Source organism: Pleuronectes platessa, chromosome 12 (genome assembly GCF_947347685.1).
Source record: "Pleuronectes platessa chromosome 12, fPlePla1.1, whole genome shotgun sequence".
NCBI classification, from domain to species: Eukaryota; Metazoa; Chordata; class Actinopteri; order Pleuronectiformes; family Pleuronectidae; genus Pleuronectes; species Pleuronectes platessa.
Genome location: NC_070637.1, coordinates 15,912,743 through 15,933,768, shown reverse-complemented (window position 1 = coordinate 15,933,768; position 21,026 = coordinate 15,912,743). Strand labels below are relative to the sequence as shown.

Genomic DNA, 21,026 nt, shown 5'->3' with positions numbered 1-21,026 from the left:
ACACTGCTACGGAAGCCGCGTCTGTCCAACGTTAGAGCTGGAGAGACCATGGAACCATTTGAAACCAAGAAGCATCTCAACAAAGCATCGCTGAATTTATTCTGTGTTCGACACAATCACATCACTGATTCGTGACAAGTGGGACAAATCAGGAACCAATATTGAATATGAAGAACATCTAATATCTGCCATGTTTATCTCCCAATTGTTCTCTTTTGTAACAAAATGTGCTTTTTGCCTTGCCATCACTTATTTTGTGTCGACACCACCACGCAACAAAACCAAGATACATTTTCACTCACTCACATTATGCTGAACCTATAACAACTACAACAAATAAAATGTTCCCTTAGGCAAACAGAGCCCTCAAGTATTTTATTGGAATTTCAACTTTACCTTAAACAGCAATGAAAAATGTTTTCCAGATTTAAAAACACATTGCCATGTTAGGACATTCTGTTTTTAAGCATTTTTTCAATTCAATCTTATTTCTTTTAAATGTCAATTTTACGTGTTCTTGTGTTATTTAAAATCAATTCCCTTATATGAATTACCATTACCAACATTTTATCAACAAGTTTTTATTTTCAATCTATATTGTATTTAAAGCACTTTGAGCTGCATTTCTTGTATGGAAGTCTTTTATGAAAGGTGCTTTACAAAATAAAGTTTATTATCATCATCATAATCATTATTATTATTATCACTTATTTGATAAGACCTACTGTTCATTCACTGTTCATTTTACTATCTTGTAATCAAAGAGATCCCGGGCTGAACATGAGAGCTGTGGTTTAACCTTTAGAGCAGGGGTTTTCAACTTTTTTTTGTCCCAGGGACCACCATTCTGACTAGAAAGTAATCCACGGCCCACTGATGTGCCTACGCTCGCGCGTGCCTACGTGTGTGTGCGTGCGTGCGTGCATGTGGATAGAAGGAAGTTTTAACATTTGGTTTTCCATGTTGGTTTTATTTAAAAACCTCAAAACCAAATCTAGATATATCTACTTAAAAACCTCCAACAAATCTAGAAAAATCTGTGTAAAAAACAACAAAAACGGTTGATTTTAAGTGCTTAGGAATTGAAAACAAAATTAAAATGCAGTTTGTAGTTGTACTTCATCTCAGAACCATATGTACATCAAAATATAACGTTCATGACTTAAATTTACAGACATGTAGCTGACATGTTGAGAGAACATTAAAGTAACTGTGATCAATAACAATCAACAAACTATGGGGGCTACAACTGAAGAGGGAAGATGACAAAGTAATGCAGAATATGTCACAAATGGCTTAGAGCTCTTCTAAGAAATTGTTTCTCAACCAGTGAACGTGGTATAGTTGACTGTTATTACAATTAATTGTTTTGGCTATTATGGCAAATTATTTGTTCTTATTACAAAGTAATTATTTTTCGCTCTTGTTTTATTTAATATTTTCATTGTTAATTCTGCCCTTTTGGGCCTTCAATTTGGGAAAATAGAAATTCCCATCATACAAACTACATCTCCAACACCTCCTGAGAGTTTTTCTACCTAGCTCAACCGCTCTTCTACATCTACCTTCAACACGCATGCACAGGGGGAAACAACTGGCAGTTTCTAGCCCCAAGCCGGTTTCAAGGTTCCCCTCATCACCTTTATATTATTTTAGACATATCTTTCTCATTTTAGATATTTTTCACGATATTCAAGAGTATTCTGGAAATGTGTTGAAATATCAAAGCGGACCCCCTGCAATGTTGTCGCGGACCACCAGGGGGCCGCGGACCCCCTGTTGAAAACCCCTGCTTTAGAGTAATTATAGAGGTCACCCACACACCCAGCACATTGTTACAAACACCATACCAATATTATATCATATATTGATTCAGGCCTCAGGTCTTCTGGCATGGATTCCATTGATTACATAATTTCTGCAGATTTGTCAGCTGCCAATCCCCTGTCACATCCCACAAGTGATCTCCTGGATTCATGTGGGGCCACTGACGTAAAGTGAGCAAAAACCAGTTTGAGACAATGTATGTTTTGTGACATGGGGTATTATCATGCTGGAGGTATCTACTGGAAGATGGAAAATTGTGACGAGAATGGGATGAACATGGTCGGCAACAATACTCAAATAAGCGTTGATATTTGAGTGGTATTAAAAAGGGCCCGGCCAGTCAGACCGTTCTCTTCTGAGCTCAGAAAGTGTAAAAGTAAAGTCTAGAAACTTGTGTGTGAAAATGTGAGGAGATCAGCTGTGTCAGAAATACAGTACTCAGACCAGCCCGTCTCACACTGACAAAAAAGTCACAGCCAAAATCCCAGAGACATCAAATGTTCCCACGCCCTGTTGTTTGACGTAAACATTGACTGATGCTCTTGGCCTGTATCTGCATAATTTTAGGCATCGCACTGTTTGTTAAGGGCCAGGGAAAGTAGCAAAGGCCGGGAGGAAAAAGCCAAGACCCACAGCAGTGACAGGCAGATGTGGTAATAGTATGTAAGTGGCTAAAATTTAAATGACTGGAGCTTCATTAAAACTTAAAATTTATAGGAAAAATTCTGAAAACTTTCCAGAGTAAGAAGGTGGAGCTCAGCATGGTGATGCAATTTCTCAAAAATGCTTGAGTTGTGAGATAATGGTTTCAAATATAGCCCAGAGAATCTAATGCTCTGTTGTGTTTGTTTAACTTAAGTGAGTCATCTTGCTGAGTGAGTTATTTTCTGACACCCTCTATGTCATCTGAGAGAAAAACAACACATTCATGTTAATATATCTGGATGGAAATTGTGCAAAAGCAGTGAATCATCTTGGCTAAGTTTACATTATTAAACAGAAATCCCAGAAGTGACTCGTACAGTGAATATTATGGGATGTCGAGAAATAAAAAAGAATATAAATTTAAACTAGAATGGCACATACCTGCGCCAAGGCTCAACGGTCTCCTTAAATTCAATCAAGCTGCAATAAATAGCACACACTCATATATACCAGTCCCCTCAATAATACCAGATTTTTTTTATTTCTATCAAGGTCAATTCAATATTCTCTGAGTAATCAATGAAGATGTTGAAATATGCCTCATCAAGCAATGTAAAAGAAGGTGCAAGAAAATTCCTTGATTCGCCCACTGATCTGGATCCACACCAAACTTTAACGGATTCTCTCCTGACTCATTCCATATCCTCCCACGTGGTAATCCATTCTGTCTTTTTTTGCGTAATCCTGCTAACAAACTTTCAAACAAACTCAGACTAAAATAAAACACCCTTGTCGGATGAATAAACAATTAAACATCTTCAGGTGGATAAAAACAGATCAAATAATCAGCTGTCAGAGAGGAACAGCCCTTTAAAAAGCCCACACATATACTGCGCCTGAAGTCAAGCGTTACCTGGCTCTTCATCTTTATCACACACTCATGCTGTTTGTAAACCGATAAATCAGGACAGAGAAAATCATGATCAGGTCCAAAATATAAATATGACTTTATTTCACAATCCCAAAAGAGATCAGCCATCCGTAGAAGGAATGCTAAATTGAGTCTCTTCTCAAGTCTAAACTGGATATACTTTTCAGTAACATACAGTATTTCCATTTGAAAATAAGCAAGATCATCCATTGTCTAAACACCATTAACAGTACAGTAAAAACAATATGGTTCACCTACATATTTGCACATTTTCTACTCATTAAAACTTGTTGTATTTTTCAGATTTCTGAATGCTGGTGCTAGTTGTTAGTTTCTACTGTGTGTGGACTGCTCCACACACAGTAAATAAAAAGAAAGATTCAAAACTGTAACTTTTCCAAAATATTCCTTCTAAATAAACTGATCTTAAAAAAGTGTTTACATTCATTTTCAGTTGTGTTGTGAGTTCTGATAATTGCTGGAGGGTCGCTTTTATCTGTGGAAGACATTTGAGCTCTAGATGCAAATCTGCAAAATAATTTTAGACTGATACTTGAAAAACAGGATTAATGTTGAGAAACCATCCAGAGAAATGACAAAACTACATTTGTGTTCATTAAAATATCAAATCAGTGAGTGCCGAGTTATTTTAAAAAGCACCGCGCCACCACTGTTCAGAATAGAACCATGTGAAATGCATGTACCTTGACATCTTGTCCGATTAGCACCAATAAGAAGTCAAAGTGTTTAAAAGCCCACAGCTTTCTAGCGTGACAACAAGTGAAAAGTTCATCATCTCTCGTGCTGAAATTTCACTGATGACAAGATTCATGGGTAAAAATAAAAAACACCTGATTCACGAGGAGTTGACACCAACCCCCCTTTTTCAGACCCTGTCAAAAAGATATCTGTAAACAAAGTCTTCATGAGGGCCGAGCACCCGAAATCGTCTTAGGTAAGTGTCCGTGTGGGATCGTGATGTTTGAGTGGTTAACAAAACAGAGGAAACAAAATAGTTTGATGAATCAGCGTTGGCTAACACAGTTGTACAAATTCAAATCCAGAGGATGGACGTAAGAATATTCTGTTAACACATCTGAGAACCTGGTGAAGATATGGATGTCTGTTTAGCACCATTCAAAAGCACAGTTTCTTGAAATCCTATAATCCCACTCGTGCTCTGTGAAAGACCTTTTAACATAAGTGCCAGTAATGATAAGCACCTCATTGTTGCAGCATTTCCTGATTCCTTGTTCTGCTAAGTTAAAATTTTTCCTAAATGCCATTTTCAGCCGAATGAATGAAAAATCTAATGGATGCAGGAAAACTGAGAAAATGAAACAGGATTCATGCGTAAGTGTCAATATATCTCTATCTGTACATACATATTCAGGCCTATGGATTTGGACCTTTTTCAAGTTAAGAAAATAAAAAAAGTGCTTCTTAATATGCCATACATGTCTGTGAATAAAAGACAAACCATCCAGACGTAGAGGAAATAAACAAAAACAACAAACCAAACAAGTACATTTCCTTCCTCCGCTGCCGGCAGACGTCGGCGGCAGTGGAGGGAAAAGCATGATGCTACATGTGACACTCTGTAGTAAATATATGGACAATATTAGTTCTCTACATGATGTGGTGTAATGAGTTTGCTTAACAAAGGTTACAGTGAACATGGCACCGATGTAAAAGCCAGAGGAAGAGAACTACTGGCTGAAATAAAGAGCGTAGTCTTATTGTGAAAACATAAAATCTGAGCGCCAACACATAATAATGCAGGTTATCATCTTGCAGTAAACAGGCTTGCACCAGGAATTAAATAGAAATCGTTATGATCACAATAAATAATCACATCTTTTTTTTTTGTTCTTAGTCATGTATATAAAACATTTTTAAAAACGCCTTTAAAATGCTTCAAAGCACCATTTCCTTTATAATAAAAACCGACACCGAAACTCACAGTTAAAAAGCCGACAGACTTTGGTCTTCTCCATCACTCTGGATGCAAAGAAGAAGAAGGACAAAGTGAACAAACGGAGATTAGAAAAAGCACAATGAAAACAACGTAAAAATGAGAGTAGCAGTTTGAAGTTGGTTGAGGTAAGGCAGAAGCACAGGGAGTTTTCTGTGTGTGTGTGTGTGTGTGTGTGTGTGTTTAAAAACATGTCGACTAAGTCCAGTGGCTGTACGGCCCTGTCACTTGAGTAAGAGCATAGGGGGACACGGTGATGACCCCGTCCCTCGGGAGAGTCAGTGCTCGGCGTGTGGGGACATTTATTGTCCTCCTCGTCTCCTCTGCCTCCTCCCCCGTCTCCTCCTCCAGCTCCCCACCTCCTTTGCCATTCTGCCCCAGACTTTCCTCCATCCTCAATCTCTCTGCCTCCTCCTCCCTTTCCCGTTCCCTCTTGGCCATTTTGGCGTCCCACATGGCCATCCCGTGGCCTGGCTCGTTCAGAGACTTGTGCTGGTAGAAGACCAGTGAGATGCGGGTGGGGTGGCTGCGGTCTGGCCTGAGGATAGGGGTGGTGGCGTGGAGCTCCCGCCGCGCACACTCTATCAGGATGGAGCCGTGCGACGGTGCCACGGCGACTCCGCCTATGTCATTGTCCAGGAAGTTGTGCTCGCTGTCTGACCACACCTCCTCCTGCTTAATTTCCTCTGGTTCAATTTGGGGAGGTTGTAGGGGGAGGGGGAGAGTTGAGAGGGCAGGAAAGCCATGACCCCTGACCTCTGCCGCGACATCTCCTGCAGCCCTGTGGAGTCCGTTGAGCCTGCTGAAGAGGCCCTCAGAGGTAGGTCTCGGCGAGAAGGAGGAGGGAGGAGGAGCACTCCCACTGGGGGAGGGTCTGCGCAGAGGAGAGCAGTGCACATCGTTGGGCTCAGCTTTAAAGGTAGAGGGGTAGTCACTAAGGGCATTATGTAGAGGTATACGTTCTGACTGGACACTCTGGTCACCAGGTGTCTGGGAGTAACCGTTCATGCCGTCACTCATTGTCTTATAATTGAGAACTGGGCCATTCTGTCCAAACCGGAGCCCAGGCAGGCCGGGGTGGATAACCTCCCTCTGTGGGGTGACCCCTGCACCTGGAGCGGGGTAGTTGCTGGTGCTCTGGCTGTAAGTGCTGTGTTGGCTATCCCCCGGTAGATATCTTCCAACGCTGGCAGGTCTGGGGGGTTGTCTGCATGAGCTGAGGTAGCCCTGTGGTTCTGTGGAGGAAGAAAATAGGAGATTATGTTTTCACCCCTGTCCAGTTGGTTGGTTTATTTGATTGTTAGCAAGATTATATAAAAACCACAGGATGAATTACCACAGAACCTGGTGGAAGGATGCATTATGGGTCAGGGGAGAACTATAACATTTTGGTGAAGAATCAGGGTGTGGATCCAGGATTTTTAATTTTTCACTTTAATTAATATCTAAAAAAAATCCGGCATATTTAGGGGACTTACATCGATGATAAATCCATTCTAACACGCCTGAAAACAAATATCATGAGACTACTCATGTTCACTGGGCATGTGCCAGCCGCCACAACCAGGAAGCATTTGGTTGTTTGCTGCAGAAAGAGCTAGGCTACAAACGAGAAGCTGCAATGGAGAAAGAATGCAGAGTTTAACTGCAGAGCAGCTGTTAGCAAAGACTACAGGGTTCGCAACACTGGACTAAAATGGTGCCAGCAGCGTTTCAAAACTTGAGTCGTTTTGAAACGTCATATGGATGTAGTCTCAGGGGAGCTTGGAGAAGGTATGCGCTCTATCGATTGCCATTCTAGCATTGCATAAATAATTTAACTAGATTTACTACCTTTGTTGGGGGTTTCGCTTTTCACTTTCGCAGGAGTGAGAGGAGTCAGCCCGAGCTTCTTGTTCATTTTATCTGCTTGAGACTTCAATCGAGCTTCTTGTCTTATCTTACGGGCCGATTTCACTGGTTCGGCCAGTAGACGCACCTGATAAATACAAAAATATCAAAAGTCAATGATTTTATACATGATCGGCATTCTTGTTTTTTTTCTGCCTTTCTCTGTAACAGAGAAAAACAACATAACAAATAGCCACAGCTGCTCTCCTGTTCCCTCACCTCTCGGGGAAAGGAAGACAGAACTTGCAGAGCACCACTTTGGACTTTGGCCCACTGGCCATAAGCCTGACCGAACTCATCCCTGTCAGAGATCTTGTAGAGTGGCAGAACATGGAGCTGCTCATCTTCTGGTATGCTACGCACTGCACGGTTATCTTCCCTGGTTAAAGTGCAAACCTGAAAAAACGACACAGACAAAGGGAAAGTTGTTCAAGCAAACAGAAGGCCGCCTTCAATCAATAAATCAAGAGACTGAACCTAAACTAGAAGCAATGACCTTTGAAATTGGTTGGGGGTGCGTTTAAACAAGAAGTAGACCACACGGTGTCACATTCATCACTGGCTTACCACAGTGCTGCCGTTATTCATGTTGTGAGTGTCCTTGTGAGCATGAGCGCAGAAATCCACACAGGCAGTGACTCCGGAAAAGGGACGTCCCGTCCTCATTCCCAGCCGGCATCCGTCCCCTGACTCCTCGAAATCCACCTGTGACAAGTAAAAGGTCAAACACTTGAACATAACTCATGAGAACAACTGAGTTAAGCTCCACCTGACAAAAAATGTCAGTCAGAGGAAATTAAATTTCAATTATATTAATACTAGCCAAGGAAAGCAGAGGTAAGCGTGGCTGTTTAATGCTTCATACCTGGTTTTGGAAGGCCTCAGGAGCCAGTCTTTTGTAGAGAGGTGCCAGGTCGGTGGCGAGACTTTGTAGGTTGTTCTCTATTTTCTCCTCCTAGAATTAAAAGATGGATTTGAGAGTTTTGGGGTGGAGAATAGTTCATTTTATAGACAGTGATTCAACAATTGCCACAAGGAAAACATTTGTCAATACAATATAAAATGTCTCAAACAGTGCCCTGATTTTAAGCAAAACATAATTTGATTGATTGCTACTGAGCATTTCTTCACGCTGACCCCCCCTCACCTCTTCTTTGCAGTCTCCGAGCAGTCGAAACTTGCGGGGCACTTTGCTGCGGGCAAATTTACAGCCGTTGAAATACATGCTCCAGGAGCAGCCAAAGGAAAACGAAGCTCCACACGTGTCTGGGTCCATACCCTGGCATGCACAGGTCCGACTGTGGAGATGAACAGGAGGGAGTAAGATAAAGAAAGCGAACAAAGCTAAGGGAATAGGTAATTTCACTGCAAAACAAGAATTGCTCACTCTTCATTGAGGGCGCAGCGACGGCTGGTGGGGGAGCCGTGCTTATAAAGCGAGTCGGTGAGGTCCCGGTAGAGGTGGTCCGCCACCGGCCGGGGGACTCCCTCCCAAGCCAGGATGAGGATCACCAACACGGCAGCGTCACAGAAGTGCCCGGGCCTCTTGCGGACCAAACACAGCAGCTTCTCCTCCTCACTGCCACGTCTGATCACCTGTTGGAAACACACATACACACAGAACATGAGATAGGGTTTTAAGACAATCATTAACAGTTAGGGTAAATGTTAATGTGAAGACCTTGACATCTTTGTTAAGGTGTGATGTTGGAAATCAGTATATTGTTATGATGACATTGTCGAGGGGCAGATAAGAGTTTACTGTGGTTGGAATAAGGGTGAGAATCTGAATTCTGCCCTGAAATATACTGTAGTGGGATCAACAACAATATAGAGAAATATATATTTAGGATTCTAGCACAAAGAGCAGCCACGTACCCATTTAGCGATTGGACACCCCTGGGTGCTCTTTCCTTCTCTCCCAGTATAAGAAACAACTTCCACCCTCACTGCACTTCCTTTGGCACCGTACCTGTGACGACAAACAAAAGCTAAAGCATTAATTTGTGCCAGTGACACGGAGAACACATCACCGACAACACAAATCTTATAGTTTTTCTTTCTACACATACCTAATGGCAACACACATCCTGGTGCATTAACAAATGAGCAGTCCAGTATTTTATGTTCCCTTATGTAGCATTTATCAGCAGGAAATAATAAATATGGGGTTTCCAACACTATAATGTAGTTTTTATGTTTTCATGTATTTAGCAACAACAGTATAACGTCCAGCTTAACTCACATGTGGAGGCTATTGAAAACAAAATAGTAAAACACAGTTGCTGTCATAACATTAATAAAAAAGTTGATTTGAAAGCTGATTACAACTACATTATAGTGTTTTCTAAACCATGTATTAAATGTTTATGTATGTGCTAAATGGATGAACTTAATCTAAACTGTTACTAACTGAGCCAACATTTGTGCCCACAAAAGATATTAGCAAAATTCACAAACTATAATTGTGTAATAAGTGCTTAACATGCACCCCAGCACAGCATAGTACTCCACGCTGTTCCGTACTCCACGCTGTTCCGTACAGTATAAATGTGTAAATGGCAAACCATTAACTGCAGAATGGAATTGTTCCGTTAAGATCGGCTGTCAGAGGGACTGTGATGGTCCTCCAGTTGTTTTAAACAGGCTGTCATCTCGGGTTTACGGGCCCCTCGTCTCAGCTCAAGGGGTTTCCTGTTTCAACATGCTTTGTGTGTGTGTGTGAGTGTGTGTGAGTGTTCATGCGTGTAGCTGAGACAGTGTGTGTGCACGTGTTGAGCTAGCTCAGCCATGCCTCCTTTTAATGACAGACTCTCGGGCTGTGACCCACCCCATTCCACCAAGCCTGTGGTTGACTAGCAGGCTCTCATGTTTGGTAGTAAACACACATACGATGGTAGTAGTCGCTCTACCTGTTCTCCATCAGTTCTCTCACTGCAGCAACACTAGGTCCTGCCCCAAGGTGAGTGTAGTAAGGGCCTTCCTCTTTTTCAATGATTTGTTCTGTGGATAAAACAAAAAGATATATTAGATATAGGGTTTATGACAAATAGCACAATGACCAAAATGAACCCAGATTACACATATTTCTTTTATAACTAAGTCAGAGTATTGTACGTTTTGGCAGTAATTTTAGTCCAAATTTCAAGACCAACTAGATCATATCAGTTTACAAGGCTACACAAATTTCAGAGAATTTCAACCTCCTTTTGCATGAATTGGCCCTTGAATTAGGACGCAGCTAGTGTGTGTGTGTGTGTGTGTGTATGCGTATAATTCCATCACAAAGACAAAAATTGAAAATGAAAGTCAATTTGCGGTCGTGTAAGAGCAGATTTAGTCACTATGTGGCCTACATCCAGTGTGCAACCAGTGCAGATTAGTCCTGCACCAGGTTGGGTACCTGCATAAAAGTTGTGTAATGCTTTGAAAAGAAATTCAAAGAAATTCACAGGTACAGGCACAGGTAAAACTGAACCAAAGTTCCAATGTTTGTGCAGTCAGCCGCAAAGATTTATTTTAATGTGAAATCCTACAATAGCAGCTCTGACACCACCTCTGTCATAGCAAACTAGTTGGGTAGAATGAATAGCATACGGACAAAGTCTGGCTCTGCTGCTTGTGAATAGTGCCAAATTTTTGCTTTCGATAGCCACAAGCCGTCAACATCGAGGAAACACACTGACAGCTGCAGGAGCAAAGGTGCCGAAACCAATGACTCGTAATTTTCCAAAGACAAAACAAACCTCTAAAACAGGAGGACAAAGAGGCCATAAGCTTTTTGATGTGAGTGAATGTGTACGTAGCATGTGTGTTTAAGCACAGGTGATGGTTAGGGTCGTGGGTCATATAGTTATGGGCCCGGATGAGACCAGATTTGATTTCACATGCAAAATCTTAGGGAGTCAACTCACCCATGCATTGACATGATGGAAGATCAGCCAGTTTTTTGGAAGGTGTATTGAGCAGGTTCTTGATCGGGGTATCCATAAAACTCACTGGAGACTCCAGGAAGCTGTTGATGCTGTTCTTGGATGGAGTCGACTCTGCAGAGTGGCCCATATCAGCTTCAGTAGCCGTGGACAGGACAGTGACAGGTCCTGACCTCTCCAGCTTGTAGTAGCCCTGCTGGCTTGGAGGAGGCGACTGCGGCGCCCCTGAGAAGCCATTAACCAGACCATGGTGCCCAGTGCTTTGGCTGAGGAAAGCGTTATTGGCTGGGCTGTTGTTAGGATGAGCGCCATGCTGCAGCCCACCACAGGGCTGCGCTACCTGAGATAACAAATGCCTTTCGCACTCCGGTCCTGCAGTGTGACCGTTGCATGGATGATGTTGGGGGAATGACCCATTTGAGTGGGACCACGGCTGGTTTTCTTGAACACTAGTGTGCATGATCCTTGTGAGATTACTGTAGCTTGGGGTTTGTGGCCCTATGAGGGCTGCACTGTGTGGGTTACTGTGATGGATGAGTTGCCTCCTTTCCTCTTGAGCCTCAGCCAAGTATCTCTTCAGGTCAATTTGAGTTTGAGGCAGAAACAGGTTTCTCTTATGGTGAAGGCCTGATTTCCCCTGTGGCAGAATCTTCTGGCCTCTGCCCTTCTGGGGAGTCTCTCCATTGGCCATGCGTTTTGAGAGGGGGGTCCTGCGAGTGACTCCCTCATTTTGTCCGTCAGTTACTTTCTTTTTTCTGGGTTTGGCGGGTGTAGCCCTTGGTTTTTTTATCGGGGTCTTTTTCTGAGTGGGGGTCATCTGGGAGTTGTAGTTGTATTTGATTGCTGACACAGGTGTTCCTTTCGGGGGGTTGTTCTCTGACCGCTGGCTGTGTCGTGCCTGGATGATGAAGGCCAAGTCTGCCAGCTGTGCTGCCACCTCCTCTTCATCTCTGTTTCTACCTGCTTTACCAACCCTGTCTCTGTCGTCCCCAAACAAGCGCTCGCGCTCTTTACTAAACTTCATCTCACAGGGATCTTTATAGCTACATTCAGACTTGATGATGTGAGAACCAAAACGCTGCTCTGTCCTCCCGCAGGGCACTTTATGACTGTCTGAGCTGGCCTCTAAAAGATCCTGCAGAGACAGCTTTGAGTAAGAGTTTGTCCCCCAAGAGCACTGGATGACATTCCCTTGTCTGGCCACTGGGGGGCGGATGACTGACGTCTGGTGTAGTGGTGAGCTTATGACCGAGACTTTGTTGTAGTGGATAGCCCCAGTTGGTTTGGCTTCTTGCGAGGTTGTATTTGTAGAAGGGGTTGAAAATGGGGCAAAAGTAGAAATGGGATGTTCACACTTACTTTCAGTTTTAATGGACCTCAGGGTGCTGTCAGGTATAGCTGCCAGTTGAGTCAAGGCCTCAATAGCAATTGCCTGATCAAAACTTAGATTTTTCCTCTCTGCCAAAGACTGCACACTTGGTAGCAAGACACTAGAAGAAGGTTCACTTTTCATAGGTTGTGGAGTCCTTTGCAGGCTAACAGGAGTGCTTTTCTGACACAAGTCGTTCTTCAAGTCCTCTGGTTCCTTTTTGACAAAGTGCAAATCTGGTGGCTCGGTTTTGATGGTGCGAAGAATGGACGAACGCGAGCAGAAGAGTGTCTCCTCCAGTCCCTTCCTCTCTGTTACCGACAGACACACCACAGCTGCCAGCGTGGACAGCGGGTCTTCACAGACCTCTTCTTCATCCCTCAGCTGTGTGGTGGCCTGTTCAGTGATCCACATCCATGGCTCATTCAGCTTGATCTTCTTTAGCGGAATTGACATATCATCTGGAGGCGTCTTGGGTCCGTTTTCAGAGCAGACCTTAGGAATTGAGGCTATTATAGTTCTTGGAGCCTCTGATGCCATTATAGTTCTTTTAAATGCAGGCTTCAGATCAGAGTTTGACCCAGTGGTCATATTAGCACCGTTAGGTTTCGACAGGTTCTGAGCAGAACCATTCTGAAAAGTCACAGAAGAGTTAACGTGTTGGTGAAGGGCAAAGCTGGGCAGTTCCACCCCGGGCTCTTGTTTAATAACAGCCGGCCGTCCAAATTGGTCCGAGGCCAGGTTGTGGGTGAGCAGGTGGTTGACGGGTGGAGATTGTGTATGAGGTATGTGGCCTTCTTCCCCCTCATCCTCCTCTGCTGCCGCGTGGGTATCATCCATCTGTGCTGTGCCTTTGCCATTTAACGACCCACTTTCTGGAACAACCTGAGACGGAGAGACAGAAAGAGAAACAAGAAGAGAGAAGTGACTCAACAAGCTTTGGCAGTATACAGCTTCTTCAGCTTATTCTAAGCAGTCACGGCATACAGCACAACAGATTGCCTCCCAGCATGGCTTGAGCATCTGCCGCAGCCACTGCCGAAATATTATGACATGTGAAAACAAAGAATCTGCTTTCGATAAATCTTGCAGAAACTGATCTCTAAACAGAGCTAATAAAATAAATACAGTGTTAGTTTGGTCAAGGCTTCAAGCAGGAGCATATTACTGCCTGTGCTGTGGAGCGTTGAGAGCCACAGACCCACAGGTAGCCGAGAGCGAGTAAACATTTGGAGTCATGCACAGTTCAATATTGCGTCACTGCCGGTAGGTCACTGAGGGCATTAGTGCAACGTGCATATACCTGGTTTTGTAGGTGTGTTCCTTGGCATACATGTGTGTGCATGCAAGCATATGTGATTATTCACACAGCTGACTCAGTGATTAACCTACTAGGGTTCTTATCCACTCAGAGCTGCGCTACAGCATTGCCTGACCTTTAGGCTAATACGGATTCTGTCTGTCAGTCGAGCTAAGACCATCCAACGGTCCTCATGACTGGTGACATAGTGATAGAACCCCATCACCCCATCAGTGACTCATAGCCATTAGTCATTAGGGTAAAACAGAAGTGAAGGCAGATTGATTAAAAAGTATTTAATACATTTTTTATCCTGATGATAATAAAACAGTCAAATTTATTTTATGTGTTCATATTCTTGGACAATAAAGCTGATTCTGATAAGTCACAATGAATAGTCAATGCTTCAAATATAGATGTTGCAGCAGAGAAGCTACAACCTTGAATACATGGATGACACACAGACATCTTCAACCTGGCAGCACAGTAGTTGAACACAGTCAACACAGTTTCAAGGTGGGCACCAAAGATTAGTGTCAGTAAAATGTGATGATGGTGAATATGATCCCAATCTGTTCTTCGTTTATGGTGTTCAATATCGAACAGAAAAGTGTTTGTGCTGAGCATTAAGGTGTGAAGTTGTTGATCTTTTGGATATAAGATGTCATGACTTTACCCTTCAGATATTTGCGTGAATTTTTGTCATAAACAAGGAGATAATTTTTGTGCTTTTTACTTTCTTTAACATTCTAAGATAGGGCATTTCTGAATAAATAAGCCAAAATCAGGCATGTGGAGAGTGCTAATATCTATGAACGGGTGAAATAAGTTGCGGATCCAAATGTATCCCATCGCAATACATATGGAATATAATGCTAAAGTGGCCAATCAGCCATTGCAGAGCTATGCGCTCTCAGACTGTCCCCTTTTCTTTCCCTGGTTTTGCGGAGCTGTTGTGTTAACAGGACAGTCACATCACGTCCATTCAGACTTGAGGTCAAAAGTGAAGGAATATCTTCAAAGTGTTGCTGAGAAATCAAGCTCACCACAGATATAAGTACCTATGGATTGACAGCCGGAAAACACAACGTCTCCCCCCATGGCAATAAAGCACAGTGCTTTGTGCCAGGACTCAGCTGACAAAAGTATCTCAAAATTGTTTGCACGACCTGCAGGGCATGTGTGCATTAATGTGATCTGTGTGTACTGTATGTTTATGACTGAGACTGCATGTGTCTCAGTCCCTCTAATGAACAAACGTGACCGCAGGGGAGCTGGAGATACATTCTTTATCGCTGTTTACCTTACAGAAGCATTCATTAAACTCCATCACTGACACTGCTTTTAATGCACTGTACAGCAGGAGATGTGGACTTCACAGATCAAGAGCAGCAACAGCACTTCATTATAAGCCAGACTCCAGTGAAGCCACAGACCAAACAGAAAACACTTGAGTTTATCAGTAACATGTGCTCTGGTCACTTTGTACTCTTTTTCCATCAGACATGAACTAGGTTACACTGGAGCAATAACATTACGCTGTTTGTATTGACTGAAGAAAAGTATATTTTACAGCAGCAGAACAGTAGCTTTTATCCAAAGTGTCTCTAATTTTCCAATCCACACAAACATGGCAGCAGTGTGCACATGGAAGGCAGAGGCCAAACCTTTGGGAGCAAGGACACCTGTGAAACTGAACCATGAACCCTGCAGCTACTGACAGGGCTCCTCTGCCTCCTGTGGCACAGCTGGACATTTATTACTGTGATATAATAAATTAAAACTACCAAGTCACATTACTGCTAAAAAATTAACTGACCAACTCAGTTCTGAGAGATCTGAAATATCTCAGACAAAATAAAAAAATAGAATTTCAAGCAGTAGAGCAGTGCCCGTTATAAACATGACTGTTTTGAATGGGCTGTTTGCTTTGCCTGTGGTAGCGATCCAGAGCTACTTCAGATATACCCAATGTGTTTCACAAGACGAAAACTGAAATAGCTTTTCCACTGTTGACGTGTGTGGCTTATATTCAAGTCTGAAGTATTTACTTATTTTTTCATAAAAGTATGTATGTCAGCTATTTCAGAGGTCTTAAGACCCATATTCACAAATTTTCGAAATAAAAGCTCTGTAATTAAGCTCAATATAAAGCAATGCAGCGACAAAACACACGTTGTGCTTTGTGCCTAATCGCACAAAATTTGACAATGCACTACTATGGGCACTTAACAATAGACATGCCAGGTGTGAAGCCGATAAGATGAGCGGTTGTTAAGACAGCCAGACGGGGGTTACTGGAATTAGTAGATAGATATGTAGTACATCAAATGCAAAGAGAAAAGAATCAAGGCCTGTGAAGCAGAGGAATAAACTCTGGTTTGTGAGGAAAAAAGCTACTGAAACATAAGAGGTAAAGTAGTTCAGAGCAAAAAACACTTAACTGAATTAGGAAAATAAAAGGTGTCAAGGCAGCGCTGAGTTCTAAGAGGATTAATACCGAACAATCTCCTGACTCTAGATCCCAGACTGTATAATATAAGGAGATTTAACACCCAAGAAGCTGTAGTGTGAATTCAGTGAATACAAATGTAGAGACAAAAAAGTGAACAAAATGATTCTTCATGTTAAAGGAAAGAGAACAAAAAAACAATATGTTGTTAAACTGATTAAAGCCAGAGGGAAAAAAGTATATTTATGCCTTTTGCAAGAGATACGTAGCTGAAAATGTAATTAACTTACAGTGTAGCTGTATTGTTTTGTATGTTCTTGGCCTGTTATTCACAGGAATGCACTTGACAGTGTTTAGAAGAAGAATATTAAAAAGCAGAAGGGAGTATATTTGGTCTAAGTTCAGCTCTTGTTTGACAATGCAAGCGAGAGTTGCAGTGACATAGAGCTGTTCATGATCAATAAAACGATTACTACTTTAAGGTTCTTTTCACTGATCTGATCTGTCTCTGATCCTTGGCTCGTTCTCCCCACTCCACTGTCTATCCATGACTGCCAGGACAGCCCCTTACTACTAGAAACACTTTGCTGATGCAACAGATATCTAAAGCTCAGATTGAAGCAATACTGGGGTTACCAATACAACCAGGCATCAAGATACCTGCTTTGCAAAACACGTGGACATGAGGCACCCTAAAGTTCAAATGTGGCAGAGAGATAAAGAGAGAATAAGTTGGGGAGCAGAGAGCGAGAAAGAGAGAGAGGGGGGGAGGCAGTGTCTCTGTCACAATAAACTGCTTTCAGTGACAAAGCGCCACTGGCCGCCTTCCAGCACTGCACCAGACACACGCGTGTCTCTATGCATGCGTACGCGTGTGACTGACTGCGCATCCTTTCAAGTGTTCATGATCTGAGGCCGACGTCAAAACGCAGCCCCTCTTTGAATGCATTTCGTTTAATCTTGTGGCAGCAAAAAGCCTAATGCAGAATGTAAATGCAAAGTCACGTGATCTCATCTAGTCCCCAGGTCTCTGGGGGGAGAGGACGCTTGGCCTGTGATGTGTTAGGGCTGTGTCTTTGTGTTTGTGCGCGCTGTGTCTGCCTCAGGGCGTCTCGAGTCACTCACGCTTGCACCATGGCGTTTTTAAAATGCAAACGCTGTCCTTTGCCTTTGTGCGAGTCAAACACGTGCTCGTCTGTAGCGCGCGTCAAAGCTTTGAAAGAAATCAAACAAAACATATGCTTGAAAGTGTAGCTAAGCGTTCAGAGACCTGCCATGGCAACAGAAGTGTGACCGTCACTTGAATCCTAACAACCTTCTCTCAGGAGATAAATCTCTGTGGGGGTTTGAAGAAGTGTGTATCCACTCTCAAAGGAAACACACGCTCGTATTCAGTAAATAAAAACATCTGCACACACAGTTTGTGCAAAAACAGAAAATAGAGAGACCCCTTATTCATGCACAACCTTTATCTGCGTCTCCTCACAGTTAAACACTGAATAGGCACATGCTTCCTTCCTGAGTGTAAGTAGTGGTTTATATCGGTTTCTCTCAACACGTGAACATTTCCTTCATTCATTCAGAGAGCGTTTCCTGTGTGCATCGCGCTCAACGTAACACAGAGTAGACTAACAACACAAAACATACTCAACAGCTTACACCTAACAAACTTGAAGGAGCTGGCTCACGAATTAGAGCTTAGGCAACTATAAAATTACACAGATAAAGACTGTGCCAGATCAGTACCAGCGGGAACTTCTCTACACAAACTGCACAATAACAATAACACCGTCACTTCTGCAGCCACACAAGTAAAGCCGGCCAAATTACAAGCTAGGACCCAAAGCTTACGCACGCTCCACTTCTCTGTGAGGCACAGAACAGCAGGTGTATAAATATGGCTGTCCAAAACACTGCAAGGACGAAAAGGGGGCGCGAAGGGGCTCGTCACACAACACAACAGCCAAGAAAGGATCTGCGACGGGAAAAATGGAAGAGGGATGTTTGTTACCCTGGAAACTGACTGACCTCTTTGTTGATGACTTTGTTGTCACATCCTCTAATCCCACCTGGAAAAGACAAGCCAAACACTCACAGAAGCCACAAACACACACAGAAGCCCGGCTCCTCAGTGGCTCAGTAGTAACTATAACAACACCAGCCTCTAAATGAAGCGCTCCAATCAGCTAAATCCAGGGTGGTGGAGAGAGAGAGAGAGAGAGAGAGAGAGAGAGAGAGAGAGAGAGAGAGAGAGACAGACAGACAACAGATGATAACCTCGAGATGAGCTCCGCTAAAGCTGAACCATCTGCAGCGAGACAAAAGACCCCAGGGTGAATGCTCCGGCTGCTATTACCTTGTCTGTCCTCAGAGGAAGCCCCCCCTTCCACCTCTGGTTTAGGGCAGTATATCCCTAAAAGGTGCTGGTGGCCATCTTGCTGTGGCTTCCCTTAGCCCTCAAAAGAAAACGCTGGCTACAGTAGCCGTGTGCAGGGCAAGATCCTTGGTGTCATGACTAGGGAGACTGTGAGCCGCTGTAGCAAAGTGCTGCTACAGCAGACGTGCATACACACACACACACATGTAGACCCACATACACACACACACATACGGGATGCCTTTTGCAGACGCAGACAGAGCCTCATCAGCCAATGGCGTGAGGACCTTAGCGGCTTGTAAATTATCTTCCATGCCTAGACTCTCCTAAACAAAGGATCCCCTATGTGGGCTTTTTACTCCAGCCCTATGCACATGGACAGGAGGCAAGCTGTGGAGCGGATACTGCACACTTGCTGGATCGGGATCAGAGGAAAACAAATCCGTCACCACTGAGATATTAACCCCTGAAGGTGCTCACCAGCACGTATTCCGAGTTCTTGGAGATTTTCTCTGAAAACTATACACAACTGACACAAACCTCTATAGATCCTATAAAAAAAATAAAAAATCTATTTATATCAACGTAAATCCCATTTTTGGGGGTTTTAGACTGCTGTTCAGACATAAACAAAAGAAATACAGAACTTTTTACACATCAATTTTAAAGAAAAAACAATTCATCAGCTAATAAAAAAAACAACAGATAATAAATTATATAAACAAATTTTAAAGCCATGAGTAAAACACTTACTCTGTTAAAGCAGAGACCAACACATCACATGACGGTGACACTAGCCAGTTTGCAGATGTTTGTGAGTGTGTGTCCCCCCCACAGTTGTAAGGCATGTGATCTATTACATTATAAGGAAGCGGTGCACAGACACGGTGTGAAGCGTGTTACATCATGCCCCCGCCTTTTAAACAATTACAAACACTGTCATCCGCGTGGCTCCATGATTTTCTGCAGCACACACATGATCGAGCAGTATGGATGGATTCTCACATCACCCATCTCTCGCCCACCGCCCCCCAAAAAAACCTTTTCCTCTCATTCAAAGCAGAAAAGCTGCGGTTAGAGAGAAAACAAGAAGAGAGAAAGCAAGAGAGAAATGTTAAGCGTGAGTAAAACACTCCCCCTGTTTTAAAGGCAACCATGTGGCCAAGACGTTGAGGTCACGCCAGGACACAAAAACATGAAGGCAGCCCAAGCCAGTGCCTGTTCTAGTAACCAACGTCAACCGTGTGTTTGATTGTGGAAGCAGGGAGCGTGGGGCTTAGTGCAGACACAACAATGAAAACATGTAACTGTGTAGTTTGTCCAGCAAGCAAACTTCAGGAGGAAACAAATGGGGAAAAAGCAGGTCATGGTGGGAGATGCAGTTCATGAGAACAATTTCCTGGGTGTCACAATCTGAAAAAGTAACCACAGTGTTTTGAAACACCATGTTGCAGTTTTTTTAAGTATGTTAAAGATTAGTGTTCTTACTCCCATTTTTGCACGACTGTCTTTATCAAACGACTGAGTTCAACAGTCAATTGTTCAGTTAGACACTTCAAGCTTATCTCAGTCAAGCTCCTGCATGGTGTGGCTTCATACATACACTCCTGATCAAAATCTTAAGACCAGTTAAAAAATTGCATGAATTTGCATTTTGCACTGTTGAATCTTAGGAAGGTTCTAAGTAGAGTTTCAAAATGCAAAAAGAAGAAATGGGAACAAGAGCCCAAAAATTGTGAGCAGGCAATTTATTGAAAACAACAATTTAACTCAAATAGGCTGTTCATCAGCTGATCAAAAGTTTAAGACCACAGCTAATTTTTGCAAAGATTTTGGCTTTTGAAGGCTGTGGTCTTAAACTTTTGATCAGCTGATGAACAGCCTATTTGAGTTAAATTGTTGTTTTCAATAAATTGCCTGCTCACAACTTTTAGTCTCTTGTTCCCATTTCTTCTTTTTGCATTTTGAAGCTCTACTTAGAACCTTCCTAAGATCCAACAGTGCAAAATGCGAATTCATGCAATTTTTTAACTGGTCTTAAGATTTTGATCAGGAGTGTATGTGCCTTGGACAAATGCCCAGCATTTCTGAAGTGTAAAACTGTCTGTCTCTAATTCAGTCCGATTGATTTTGTTGAATGTAAAGGTTCAAAGATATCACATCATTTGTAAAGCAGGTAGGTGAAGATGTTGTTTGCATCTAATAATGCTCATATTCAATGTTTAGTCATTTCCCTGACACATTGTAAAACAAACACAGATGTAATGTGTAAATATTTCAACACACTTTTCATATAGCTAAGGAAAAGTCAATTGTGTGGCCATTCTC

The 21,026-nt window shown here is 42.8% G+C and overlaps 1 protein-coding gene across 3 annotated transcripts in view; it reads right to left on the bottom strand.

Annotated features, from left to right (window-relative positions):
* Window positions 1-3,455: 3,455 nt before the first annotated feature.
* The window catches only part of tet1 (tet methylcytosine dioxygenase 1), a 29,387-nt gene continuing 11,816 nt past the window's right edge, over window positions 3,456-21,026 (bottom strand). For all 3 annotated transcript variants that reach the window (XM_053436084.1, XM_053436086.1, XM_053436085.1), the window contains exons 3-12: window positions 11,183-13,454; window positions 10,181-10,271; window positions 9,147-9,240; window positions 8,656-8,864; window positions 8,416-8,566; window positions 8,134-8,223; window positions 7,836-7,973; window positions 7,488-7,664; window positions 7,212-7,356; window positions 3,456-6,613 (exon numbers count right to left, since the gene is read on the bottom strand). In XM_053436084.1, coding sequence (XP_053292059.1) covers window positions 5,577-6,613; window positions 7,212-7,356; window positions 7,488-7,664; window positions 7,836-7,973; window positions 8,134-8,223; window positions 8,416-8,566; window positions 8,656-8,864; window positions 9,147-9,240; window positions 10,181-10,271; window positions 11,183-13,454 — 4,404 coding nt within the window. In that variant the 3' untranslated portion in view covers window positions 3,456-5,576. The remainder of the gene's footprint in view (window positions 6,614-7,211; window positions 7,357-7,487; window positions 7,665-7,835; window positions 7,974-8,133; window positions 8,224-8,415; window positions 8,567-8,655; window positions 8,865-9,146; window positions 9,241-10,180; window positions 10,272-11,182; window positions 13,455-21,026) is intronic.